The sequence below is a fragment of the Durotheca rogersii genome (genome assembly GCF_024521655.1).
Source record: "Durotheca rogersii strain YMJ 92031201 chromosome Unknown GGS23scaffold_7, whole genome shotgun sequence".
Classification (NCBI taxonomy): domain Eukaryota; kingdom Fungi; phylum Ascomycota; class Sordariomycetes; order Xylariales; family Xylariaceae; genus Durotheca; species Durotheca rogersii.
In genome coordinates this window covers 752,136-764,067 of record NW_026251238.1, presented here as the reverse complement: position 1 = coordinate 764,067, position 11,932 = coordinate 752,136, and the positions used below count along the sequence as shown (strand labels likewise).

Below are 11,932 nucleotides of genomic sequence, written 5' to 3'. Positions count from 1 at the left end.
TTATGGTGCCTAGGCAATTGCATCGACATCAACTCCTACCTAGATCACAGCACAAGTTTCTTCGCATTCCGTCCCGGTCATGTAGCCGCAACGACAGATACCCACGGACACATTCTCCATGCCGACAACTATCTACCTCACTACGGCTCATCGGAATCCTGCCTACCACTTATCACCATTAAGTATATTTGACCCTGTCTTTTCTTCTCGCGCCATGCCAGATCTCGCAAGGGTCGACAGCACGGTACTCGTTATCTGCCCCGCCAGCACAACCGCGATAGGAGCCCCGAAAGATAGAACTGGTCAGCTCGTCGGCATCCTGTCAGACCTCGGGATAGTTGGCCCGACTTTCAAAGATCACAATCTACCGCCTTGGCTTATGGGGAATAAATTTGTCCGCGAGAATCTGACAAAGGAATGTCAACCACTTGTTGTCTATGTCACTTGATAAAGCCTTCAACCGTCAATTGATGTTCCGTGCCCAAGAAATAACTTGGGAATAGGGCTACCGAAGTCGCCCCTGTGCGTAGCGACCTTACTATCTGAGAACTGACCATTGGCACCCACACGGGGGAAACTGTCTCATCAATCCCATTGCGAACTCTGCGTCGGGAAACTACCGAAAATGAGGTATTATCGCAACTTCTTACTCCTCACTCTCGTCAGTCTCGGACACACAGTCCCGGTATATCTCTCTACTCATTATAACACATTCGCAATTCTCATGCTAACCAACAAGCGTAGTTCTCGAATAAGTTACACAAGAGGACGGCCCTCGCTATCATCGATGTGCAGAACGACTTCATCAACGGGTCGCTAGCCAACCCGCGGGCCCCTGTCATTTTACCCAAGATCTACCAGCTCCTGGATGGCCACGAATGGCCCTTCATTGTCGCTTCTCAAGGTACCTAACTGAGGATCTCCCTACGGCGAGTACCGGGGGCATCAACCACTAATGGCGTGCCCGTCTCCAGATTGGCACCCGCCCGGTCACGTCTCATTCTTCTCGAGCCACCCCGGGAAGGTGTCAGGGGACACGGTAAACGAGACCTTCGTAGACACCCCAACGAAGACCGAGACGCAGACGGTTTACGCAGACCACTGCATCCCGGAGACGTGGGGCGCGGAGATCGAGACGGGCGTCCAGACGCGGCTGCATCGGCTCGAGGGCTACCGGACGCCCGTGAACTACATCAAGAAGGCGCAGGACCACCGCGTCGACTCGTACTCGGCCTTCGCCGACAACCAGTATCACCGCTTCACGACGCTGCACGCGGAGCTCTCGCTGCACGGCATCGAGACCCTCGTCGTGACGGGCCTGCTGACGAACGCGTGCGTCCGCGGCACCAGCATCGACGGCATCAAGCTCGGTTACGAAGTCGTGCTCATCGAGGACGCCACCGAGTCGACGAGCGACGCTGACAAGGAGGCCGCCATCGAGGAACTCGAGTCGTGGGGCGTTCAGGTCGCGAAGCTGGCTGACTGGGAGGAAGCGAATCCCACGGGCCCGCGGTTGAGAAGAAGAAGGGCGGAGTTGTAGCAGCAGAGGGGAGGGGGGGGAAGTCAGTGTAGGTGCTGCTGTGATGGTATAAACTACTGGACTTATAAAGCTGAAAGCTCACTACCAGGGGAGACACTCCCCAGAGTTGTCACCAGGTAGTTAACTGAAAAAGAGAAGAGAAGGAGGCAGAAGCATCAGGGGGGTTGACCCCTGAAAAGTGCTAGCCCTTCAAGGGCCCTTATAAGCGGTATGACCAACTCAGGATTTATATGTAAATTCACTCTAGTCCTTGGTCCTCCTATTTACTACCGGCTAAGGCACCCAATGACCCGTTTCTCACAGGATCTGATCTACTATAACAAAGCGATAGAGGTGAATCAATAAACTTCGCCATAACAACCCTTCGTGTAAGGTAATTATATTTGATCCTGGTCTTTGAAAACTTGAAAGTATTTCCATCTAATTATGTGTTCAACTGAAGGGCTCTGATCCTAACCCAGTAACATCAAAACGCCAGCTCAGTTGATACCATAGAGAGGCAAACCTACCGACAGTGTGAACTCGGGAAAAGAGGCCATCGGCACTACCCATGTAGTAAGGCGAGGAAACAGGTCATCCTAGCAAAGCAATCGAGTTTCAGACTCTCAAAATTTGCCATTGTGGGAGAATCTGCGCGGGTATTTACAGAAACCTGGGCGAATCACAAAGCTTGCACTTCAGGCCACCCTCCCTACTTATTCCCACACAAACCAAGTATCCGCATTGAGATCAGAATTTGGAAAATTTTCTATATACATCTCCAAATCCCCAGCTCATATTCAACCTTTTCCATCCCGCTTCCCTTAAGATACGCACGTATCCGTTGGGTGGAATCCGGTCGAAGATGGCGGCATTCTTTCCGACATCTATGAGCTTCCCGCACGTGCTTAAGCTAAGAGGCATCGAAAACTTGAAGGAGTGGAAGACTTCAGTTCGCGCACATCTCGAGCACTTCGGACTTGACCGGTTCATCAACGAGAGCGTCCAAGAACCCGCCGACGAGGGAGAGAAGCGCAAGTTTGAGAAGGGCCGTGTCTACGTGCTCTACCTTTTGACTTCCTCTATCGAGCCAACTGCGCTAAAGACCATCGAGACCGGCTGGACGCCCAAGACCATGGCCGACCCAAAGCTCCTCTGGGATTTCGTCGGAGAGACGATCTCCAGCGTATCGACCCCCCAGATGTACGAGGACCTCATGAACATGAAGCTCGAGCAAGGTGCTGGCCTGGCGCAATTTTCCACACGCGTCTGCAATCTCGTTCAGTGCCTTGCGGCTCGCGAGATTCTGCTTCCACCCAAATTTGTCATCCTTATCATGATGCGTGCGTTTAAACCGCGCTACCCCGAGTGGTGTGCCTCTCTGGAGAACATGTTTGATAACGGCCTTACTTGGAACTCGTTCATGAGGGAGGTCTACACGCAGGCAGAGCGGGAAAACGAGTCCGGTTTGATTATCCCTTCCACGCTTAAGACCAAGTCTACACCTATCGCCGAGAAGGGAGGAAAGGATAAGATGAAGGAGGAGGCAAACGATCAGAGAGAAATGCCAACGATGCCCAAGCCGAGCAACAATCGAAGCCGCCAGCCCGCCCCGGCCCGCCTCATATCTCCTGTACAGGATTACCTCATTTCCCCGATCCTTGGCCCTACCTCTGATAAGGATGGAGAAGGCTATGCTGGAAATGTTCAAGGCCAAGATGATTGGGGAATCTCGTCGCATGGACGCACGGCCGATGGCAACCGAGTCCATTTCGCGTCCCCTAGTGTGGCCTCTTCTATTTGCCTAAAAGAGGCCGGTGGACAGCGAGAGGGGGAGTCGTCGCAGGGACCTAAGAACGAGGACGGGCAAGTCCGTACCGCCTACCACTCTCGCGACAAGACTAGCGGTGAGAAAGGAAGCATTCCCGAGACCGGCAAGAAATACAAGGACCGTTTCAAGATGTTCTGCAGTGTTTGCAACAAGGAACATTCCGCTTTCTTGCCCTACTGCAAACTCTGCTCGAAGCACCACGGCGGCGGCGAGGAACGATGCTTCACTGCTCACCCACACCTGCGATTAGAGCTGGCAGCTAACCGCTCTAGCAAGAACTCGCGCTCGAAAGGTGCGCCGGGACTCTGATCAGCTGGCTCCGAATAACCCCCCCGCTCTTCGTGGTTGTGGTTGTGGATATAGGACGGTCGGGAGTGGAGATACTAGGTGTGCCTCACTAGTCAGGCAGTGGAGCTAGCTTGACCCACCCTGTTAAACTAGTTGCGTTGACTTGATGGCTTTCGGAGGAACAGCTCTTGTAGAACTGCTGCTTCTAGGTACGATAGGGACAATGGAGAAACTGATTTTTCATAATCCTGACGTCTCGCCCGTGCTGAAATTGACACATGCTGCATTCCAGCCCTCGTAGCTATATATAACCCCTAACCCCCGTACCCATGCGTAAATGCGCTCTTCACATCGTATCGTACACCTCCCGGGCCCGTAGACCAGATTCCGAATCCTACCCCTCCCTCTCCTCTCCGTCTCAACATTTCCGCCACGATCTCGCCCCTACCTCGCCCGGAGCATATCCCCGATGAGCTGTATGCACAGCATCTCGAGCCCGACCACGGCCGCGATCGCGACGAACAACGCGATCGCGATGCCGAGCACCTTGGCGTGCAGCAGGACGAGGCGGACCCAGCCGGAGCGGGGGAAGGTGCGCCAGGCCTCGAGCGCCGACATGTACTTCCGCTCGCCGCCGGGGCCCTGGGCCCGTTCCTGGTCCCACAGGGCGCGGAAGGCGCGGTCGAGCGGCACGACGCCGACGCGGGCGTGAGGGGGCAGCAGCGAGGCCTCGGCGCGCGTGACGGCGACGTCGGCGGGGATGGCGGCGAGCGCGACGAGCAGGACGTAGGCGGCGGAGGCGCCGGACGCGGCGCCCAGCTGGCCGCGCGTGGGCGCAGTGCCGGCGCCGGCGCCGGCGAACAGGGCGGACACGAGGTCGACGGGGAGGCGGCGCGCGAGCCCGGCGACGGCGGCGAGGGCGAAGGTCGGCGCGGCGGTCGCGCGCACGGTCGCGCCGAAGGGCGGCAGGTTGCCGAGGCGCCACCAGAGCGACGGCGACAGCGCGGTGCGGACGAGGCCGGCGGGGAGCGGGCGCGCCCGCCGCGTCGAGGCGATCAGCGAGTGCGTCCACGACGCGTGCACCGGCGACGCGAGCACCGACGCGACGGCCACCGCCAGCGCCCCCGGCATGAAGGGGATCATCGACAGCAGCATCGCGATCACAAACAGCACCACGTTGTAAGCTATCGCGCCCTCAATACCCCGCACCATGAAGCGCCGGCCGTTGACGCGGCGCAGGTGGCGGATCGTAGCGCGTAGGTTCGCGGTGATGGGGCCGGAGGAGAAGTCGCCGTCGGCGGCGGGGCCTTCTTCTTCGTCTATGGCAATAGTCGCGGAGGGGGGGGAGGAGGAGGGAGAGGACGAAGAGGACGAGGACGAGGACGAGGTGTCGATCGTGGGCGGGGTCATGTCATTCTTGTTCTTCGGCGCAACGACGTCGTCGTCCCGGTCCGCGACGTCGCGGTCTACGAGAGGAGTGTAATACGCCGGCGGGCCGTTGTCCTCCACGATGGTTAGGGCGGGTAGGATCTCCCCGAGGGTGTAGTGGACCTGCAGCGCAAGCAGCGATGGTTAGTGCATCGAAACGCGCACGACATGATACGCCTACGCGCAGCCCTAGCGCGCATGCCCATATCATCACGCCAGTTCAACACCGCCGAGCCGGCAAGCAAGCGAAAGGGAACGAAAGCGCGCGGACGGAGTGCTGACGTACGAACACAAGGGCCGGGACGAAGATGATGACGTCGATGATTAAGAGCAATATTATTACGATATTCCCGACCGTGTTGCTATCGATTGAGCGCGCCACTAGACCAGGCTCGGCGGACCGGTTCGCGAGGGAGGCGGCGTTGCTCTGGAGGGCCTCCCGGAGCACGAGGACCCCGGAGGCAGCGACTTGGGCCCACATGTCTGCCACCTGTCGGGAGTTCGTCTGCGGTACGGTTCGGTGGGTGCTACTCTGCTCGAGAAAAGAACGTAGTATTTTAACAGGGGGGGCGCCGTCGTCTTGGGGCTGACGTAGGCGACGAGTCCCGGAGGAATTGAGGAGGTTGAGCAGAGGTGGGATGAGCGCAGAGGACCCATCTCTTTTAAAGCCGATGGGCCCTAGGTCCTCGTCCGTGGCGGAGCCAAGCCTAATACTGATGCCTAGAATGCTGTGCCTCAGAACCCCTGACCTGAGATAGGGCCACGGCCAGGTAAGCTGACGAGCTGACACGAAACCAAGCGAAATAGGTAGCCGTGAGGAATCTGTGCGGAATAAACAACTTTGTGTAATGATACCGACAAAAATCGAGGAAAAATCACCGACATGCAGAGAGCGTCAATGTTGCACCAGAACGATTGATAAAAATATGGAATTTGGCGACGATGTCGTGTCCACCGTCGCTATCGAAAAGTAGGTTTAGGAAAGCAGTCATCAATCGTACTCGCGCCACCGCCACAGAACCCCCCTGAAGATGATAGAAAAACGAGATTTAACGAAACACACCGTAGTACCAGTAAACCTATGGAGCCACGACCGTAAGCATTGGAAAACCTATAAGTACAACGGCCGTAGTCACGGAGACCCGCATCTCCGCCCGTATTTCGATATCGATGCCAGCCCCCAAAGCCGCTGACGAGATCTACGAGCTGCAGCTGCACTGCTGTGCCCGGCTTTCCCTTGGGACATCGCTCGTCCACCTCATCTCCTCCTCCGCGTCGCCCTGGTACTCTTTGCCGTCGAAGGTGCGGCCGGCCCAGCTGTCCTCGAAAGGATGGAGGGACAAGTGCACGAGCCTGTCGAGGACCCCTCTCTCGCCGTATTTCTGCACTCGGGTGATGACCTCGTTGAGAATCCAGCTCCTCGGGGTAAAGTTAGGGTTCACCCCCTTCATCGCCCGCATCCTCTCCCCGTCCTGCTCATCCGAGACAGCCTGTCCGTCTCCCCAGTCCTCGAGAATGCGCAGTCGCCACCTGCAAAGCCATTCGCCGATGAGCTGGCGATCTGCTTCTTCGTCGCCAAAGCCCGTGACGCCGTCGCTGTAGAAGAACACGCCGGCCTTGTCTCGCCTCGCCTCCTCCGTCTCCAATTCAGTAACCTTAAGCAAGCTTAAGCGACGGAAGAAGAAGTTGAAGTCGAGCTCTAAGACTTCCATGGTGTTAAGTAAACTGTTGAAGAGCTCGTGGAAATCGCTCTCTTTCTGGGTCTTCAATCCCAACCGCGCCGACATGAGCCTCCTGTACTCCTCCAGGAACACGGCCCTATATTCGACGCCAATCTGTATAATGATTGTCTCGGCCCTATCAACGATCTCGTTGACCTCCTCTTGTTTAACGCCGTGCTCCACGAAATAAGGGTCGTCTATTTTCGACGCGACGCCCAGATACTCGCCAAGCGCCTCTCCAAGACGTACCAAGTTCCACCATATTATGCCCGGTTGGTTACCGTAGCTGTACCGGCCTTTGACGTCGTCGTGGTTGGGAGTGTAATTAGGATCGAAGTTGTCCATGAAGGCAAAGGGGCCAAAGTCCATACTGAGCCCAGAGAGAGACGTGTTGTCGGAGTTCAAAACTCCGTTCATAAACCCGTAAGCCTGCCACTTGGCGACGGTGAGTGCATTGCGCCGCACGATCTCTCGGTAGACACGGACGAATCGATTCTCAGCAGTATCGTCGGGTCCTTCGATCTCGTCCGCGGGGATGCCGCGCCTCGGAGAAGGGGACTCGGCCGGCTTCTCCGGATCATCCGGGCGCCCGGGCAGGGTCTCCCAGCCGCCAAAAACCTCTTCGGCTACGTAGGTCGCAAGGTGCCGAATAAGGTATCTATCGCCCCGTGCCCGCACGATATCAAAAGTTCCGATGCGCATCCAAGAAGGCGCAAATCTAGCCACGATGGCGGCGGGCTCGATTCTCTCCCGAAACACGCGGACACTTGGCATCACCGTTAAACTCAACGCCCTCGTGGTCGGTATGCCGAGTGCGTTCAGCGCCTCGCTGACGACGAACTCTCGGATGCTGCTTCGGAGAGCAGCTAAGCCGTCGGCGAAACGGCTGTACGGCGTTTGTCCTGCCCCTTTGAGCTGCAATTCGTTGCGCACACCGGTATTAGGGTTCGTGGTCTCAAACAGCGATATGACGCGGCCGTCACCGAGCTGGCCGGCCCACTCGCCGAACTGGAAACCGCCGTAACACTGAGCCCACGGATAGCCGCCCTCCAGCGTCCGCTCGTCCCACCCGTGTAACACATTTCCGACGACGGTATTCCTGAAATCGTCGGTCTTCTCATCGCCTTCGCGAATGCCGAGGTCGCGCATGGCGGCTGGGCTGATAGCCAGCAGCTCGTGAGACGCGACGGTCTCCGGGCGTACCCATGTGAACACAGCATCGCGAACTATCCGGGATGTTATCTGCTCGCGAGGCGTGCTGTGCGAAAGCGCAGGTGTCGGGAACATCCTGTCAGGGGGATGCTTGGATGTGAAGGTCCACGATTTGGGGATGTCGTTGATGGAGAGGAGAGGGGTGCCGGCTGCGGTACCGGCTGCGGAGGCGGTCGCACCGTTGGTCGAGAACTGGGAGGCCATCTGGGCTGGTCGCAGGCGTGAAAGACTTGAGCGGATGATGCGATGGAAAGTCATACAACGAGCTCGTCCCCGGGCCGATGGAAGGCAGATACTATATGGAATTCGGGCTCGCCACGGAACCGCAACAGATCTAGGCAGGAAATCGGATCTCATTCAGGTCGAGACGGAAATCGAAGGCGGGCTCGGAAATAGGCTCAGCGGCGATAGGACGAAAAGTCGAGTCAGCTGGACGGTCCGCTGCCGAACAAGCTGATGGTGAATGTAGCAAGCCGTCCGTCTCCAGGATGACCCCTTCTCTCCTCTCCCCTCTTACCACCGATCACGTCAGGGCTTTGCGGTCAGCTAGGCTCTGCCGCCAATTGGCACGGACCGTTTGCACGGTTAGCAGCTGCTGGGACGGTGCCGGACGGTGCCGGACGACAGTATCAAACCCGCCGTGCGGTGTCTTATCTGCCACACAGTAGGTGTGTCAGCGCCGTGTTTTACCGCCAAATACCGCCCAATACCGCCACATACCCCGCACCTCCCGCCACGATTGCCCATTCCGGATTCTCCCTTCACCGCATCTCACCCCTCCGACCAGTGACAGCACCGCGGAATGTCACAGCAGGTGGATTTCTCGGATGGGTGCATTGGTAGACTCCGTCTGACGGCCGTCGCCTTCCCAACAGGGCTCAAAATTGGGACATGCAGAGGATTTATCGAAAAAAAAAAGAAAGAGGAGGCAGAGAGAGACAAACGAGCAGGCGAGCAAACCAACGCGGGAGCCGTCGGGAACCCGCAGCGCGGGGGGGCTGTAATAAATATCTATAGTTAGGTATGGCCTCGTCACATGATGAGTCCTACCGGCTGGTCGACCGGCGCTCCTCAGCTCGGCGCTCCACAGCTCGGCCCGCCTCTCGACAATGTAAAAGTCGGGACCTCGGAGCCGTCAACACCCGAGACATTTTCACGGACCGACAGACCCATTTCGAAGAAGGTTGCTGGCGGCCCGGCCGACACATCTCGGCCCGGAGCGCACGCTGCCCGAGGCATTTCATCTCATCGGGAGGGCCCTCGCATCCGAGACACCACTCGCTGGTCTTTGCTCCCCCCATACCATACAGGCAGTCTCCCGCTCTCCCTGTCCCCGGGACTCGAAATACCCTAGGCGGGAAGCCGAGCCGGAGGAGGGATTGCTGTGTGATACGAGGGCGGCGTGCGTGTTGCGCTTAGAGCATTTCGATGTACCTACCTCTTCACTCGGCCAATGCATTGCTACCTTTCCGTCAAGGACCAACTAGGAGCGACCGTCTGATTAATTTCTCTATGAGCAGCACAGCATGTCTACGAAGGTCGGGGCGCCGCTCTACTATGACTCATCTCCGATGCACCGTCCCGCGACATCCCACGCGCCCCCCCGAGACACCCGCGCCCAAAACACGCACGCGCGCACGCCGGTCCCAAGCCATCGCTCTCTATTGCCCCCGAGGTGCCTGCCCGAGGTGCCTGCCCGACAAGCACTCCGGTCGAAGAACACGAGACACTCTATGCCACGTCGGTGTGCATTTTTCTTCGTCGAGGGGCAGGATTCCTTCGTGAATATGCAGCTCTCGTCCTCGATGTGCAGCCATCTCTACACCGGTTCCTCCCTCACGCGCCCTCCTGTCTCCAGCTACGGTACGCCACCACCTGAGTCTGCCAATGAGACGAGAAAAAACCCAAAATTTTTTTTTGAAACCGGCGAAGGAAAGTTGTCTCGCAGCCACCCATGTCTCTCATCCAACAAACTGAACCAAAAAACACCACCCGCCTGAAGCGCTGTCGATCGCAAGATAAGGACCACCACTACGCTCCACCGACTCGCCGCCCCCCTCCCATCGCCGGCGCATATTGCCGCCTATCGAGACGCATCCTGCGCCTGCGCCGGAGTTGCATCCTGCGAAACGGACAAACTTCCGGTCCTTAATGTCTTCGAACATGCTTTTCCCGCGCAAAACATTCTCCGTGGCCAGAGCCGCCACGATCAATCAATTAATCAATCCACTGCGCACCGAAGTTTGCTTTGCCTTTCTCGACTCTGGCCCGTCCGCGCCGCGTACGTACACTGCCACATACTATGGCGGTAACGCGCAGGGAATGCGCGCTTCCATTCACTCCATCCGACGTGATCGCTCATTATCTGAAACTGGACATGAGAGAGAAGGCGGCCGGTGAGCATGATTGTCGATTGAAATGACAGCTCACAGGGGACGTCGACATCAAACTGCATCAATCGTCGCTCGGGGGCGGAAAAAGAGGGAGGGGGCCGGGAGGCCGTTGAGGATGTGCGAGTCGATCATTAACTGAAGTCGTCAGCTCGCATGGGAGCCGGCGAGTAGGGGAGGGAGCCGGCGCGCGCGATCGTCGATCGCGGTGGCTGTCCAAGGAGGAGAAACCGAGAGGAACGCGAGAAAGAGGGGAAGGGGGGCGGAGACCTGGCGGGTGCAACGCAGCCAGAGCGACAGCGAATGGCAGCTCAGGTTTGCGGCGGGAGACAAAGAGGGTGCGAATGGGCGAGGGTGACACGAATCGGATCGCCGCCTGAAAGAGACAACAGCGCATGTGCGAAGGAAGACGGGAGAGGACGGCGGGCGGCGGCGCGAATCGACCGATCGAGTGCGTCGCAGACGTGGATTGGACGGTGTGCGGCCTGTGTGCGACGCGTGGCGGCATCGCCGTGCGACGGGGCGCCGCGGAGGGAATAAAAGTCCGCGCGGACTGCGCGCTTTTGCGAAATGCCGTCGGCTACCAGCACCAGCGCGCGCCACGCGCGCGTGTCTCGGGGAGGGGGGGGGGGTTCAGACCGCGCCGGGCGGATAGGTGCAGCTTGCTGCGACGACGCGTTGGCCCGGGTAGGTGCGTCGGATAGGTGCAGGCGTCTCGGGCGGGGATGCGTTCCGGCGCGCCCGGATATGCCGGCTGCGTCTCCCCGGCGGGAGCTGTCTCGGGTAGGCCGTCCCGAAGAACCCGTCTTCGAAAAAATTATTCTCGGCCCGTAGGATGTCTCGGGTGAGTTTGGATTTTCTTTTCCGGCCGAAGAATCGTGTCTCGGGAAGGAGGAGCATATCCTTCTCGGATAGGCCCCTTGCGGTTGGAGAGGACGGCTTCGGCCTACTTGCCGGCTCTCCTATCATGCTTGCATGCTCCTCGCGGACTCCTGAACCTCCCCCACGTACCTACCTACTTTCCTGGGGGAGGGGTATTTACCCCGCCGCCGAGTGAATCTCAGGTAGGTAACTCATCTTACTACATCACTTAATAAAAACGTATTTTCTATCTTTTTATTTTATTTTTGACCTTCTCGCGTAAATAATTAACCTGCCTTAGATCTCTCTATCTCACTCGAGCTTCTGGGAGCTTCAGCTTTACAGTCGATACAGCGCAGGCGCAAGGAGGGGCGTAGGTGCGCCCGGCGCTTCCGCCGCACGGATGCGCCCTTTCCTCGTCGCATTTAATAGTGTAGGTACATGATAAATTGATGAGGTCACGCCGTGCATCCCTCTATTGGTGCCACTTTGTATTTTTCAGCTGTGCAACGCGCCCGCGGGTAGTGGTCTCACCATTTCCCGTGTCACGAGCGCGTCGAGCCCGAATACGCATCCGAGCCCACAGCCGCCCGAAAACACGCTGCCGAGCGGCCACCCGAGACACAAGCCTACCCGAGAAAAAGTTTGCCAGAGTCGGGTAGCCGCTTCGCCGTCCCGAGGC

The 11,932-nt window shown here is 58.0% G+C and overlaps 4 protein-coding genes across 4 annotated transcripts; 2 read left to right on the top strand and 2 right to left on the bottom strand.

Annotated features, from left to right (window-relative positions):
- Positions 1-214: 214 nt before the first annotated feature.
- On the top strand, positions 215-1,540 carry GGS23DRAFT_595829 (Isochorismatase-like protein; the record flags this gene model as incomplete). The annotated part of the gene is made up of 3 exons (XM_051518374.1): positions 215-394; positions 745-904; positions 975-1,540. 3 exons carry the CDS (start codon positions 215-217, stop codon positions 1,538-1,540), a joined length of 906 nt encoding a protein of 301 aa, XP_051372902.1.
- A 186-nt stretch (positions 1,541-1,726) lies between these two features.
- On the top strand, positions 1,727-3,879 carry GGS23DRAFT_563301 (uncharacterized protein). Its single transcript, XM_051516080.1, has 3 exons — positions 1,727-1,748; positions 1,844-1,908; positions 1,983-3,879. The coding sequence occupies exon 3, from the start codon at positions 2,385-2,387 to the stop codon at positions 3,657-3,659; it is 1,275 nt and encodes a 424-aa protein (XP_051372901.1). The 5' UTR covers positions 1,727-1,748; positions 1,844-1,908; positions 1,983-2,384; the 3' UTR covers positions 3,660-3,879.
- A 203-nt stretch (positions 3,880-4,082) lies between these two features.
- On the bottom strand, positions 4,083-5,547 carry GGS23DRAFT_595827 (uncharacterized protein; the record flags this gene model as incomplete). The annotated part of the gene is made up of 2 exons (XM_051518373.1): positions 4,083-5,189; positions 5,353-5,547. The coding sequence occupies 2 exons, from the start codon at positions 5,545-5,547 to the stop codon at positions 4,083-4,085; spliced, it is 1,302 nt and encodes a 433-aa protein (XP_051372900.1).
- Positions 5,548-6,265: 718 nt separating this feature from the next.
- Positions 6,266-8,203, bottom strand: GGS23DRAFT_604504 (UPF0061-domain-containing protein; the record flags this gene model as incomplete). The annotated part of the gene is made up of 1 exon (XM_051519605.1): positions 6,266-8,203. One exon carries the CDS (start codon positions 8,201-8,203, stop codon positions 6,266-6,268), a length of 1,938 nt encoding a protein of 645 aa, XP_051372899.1.
- Between the last annotated feature and the right edge of the window lie 3,729 nt (positions 8,204-11,932).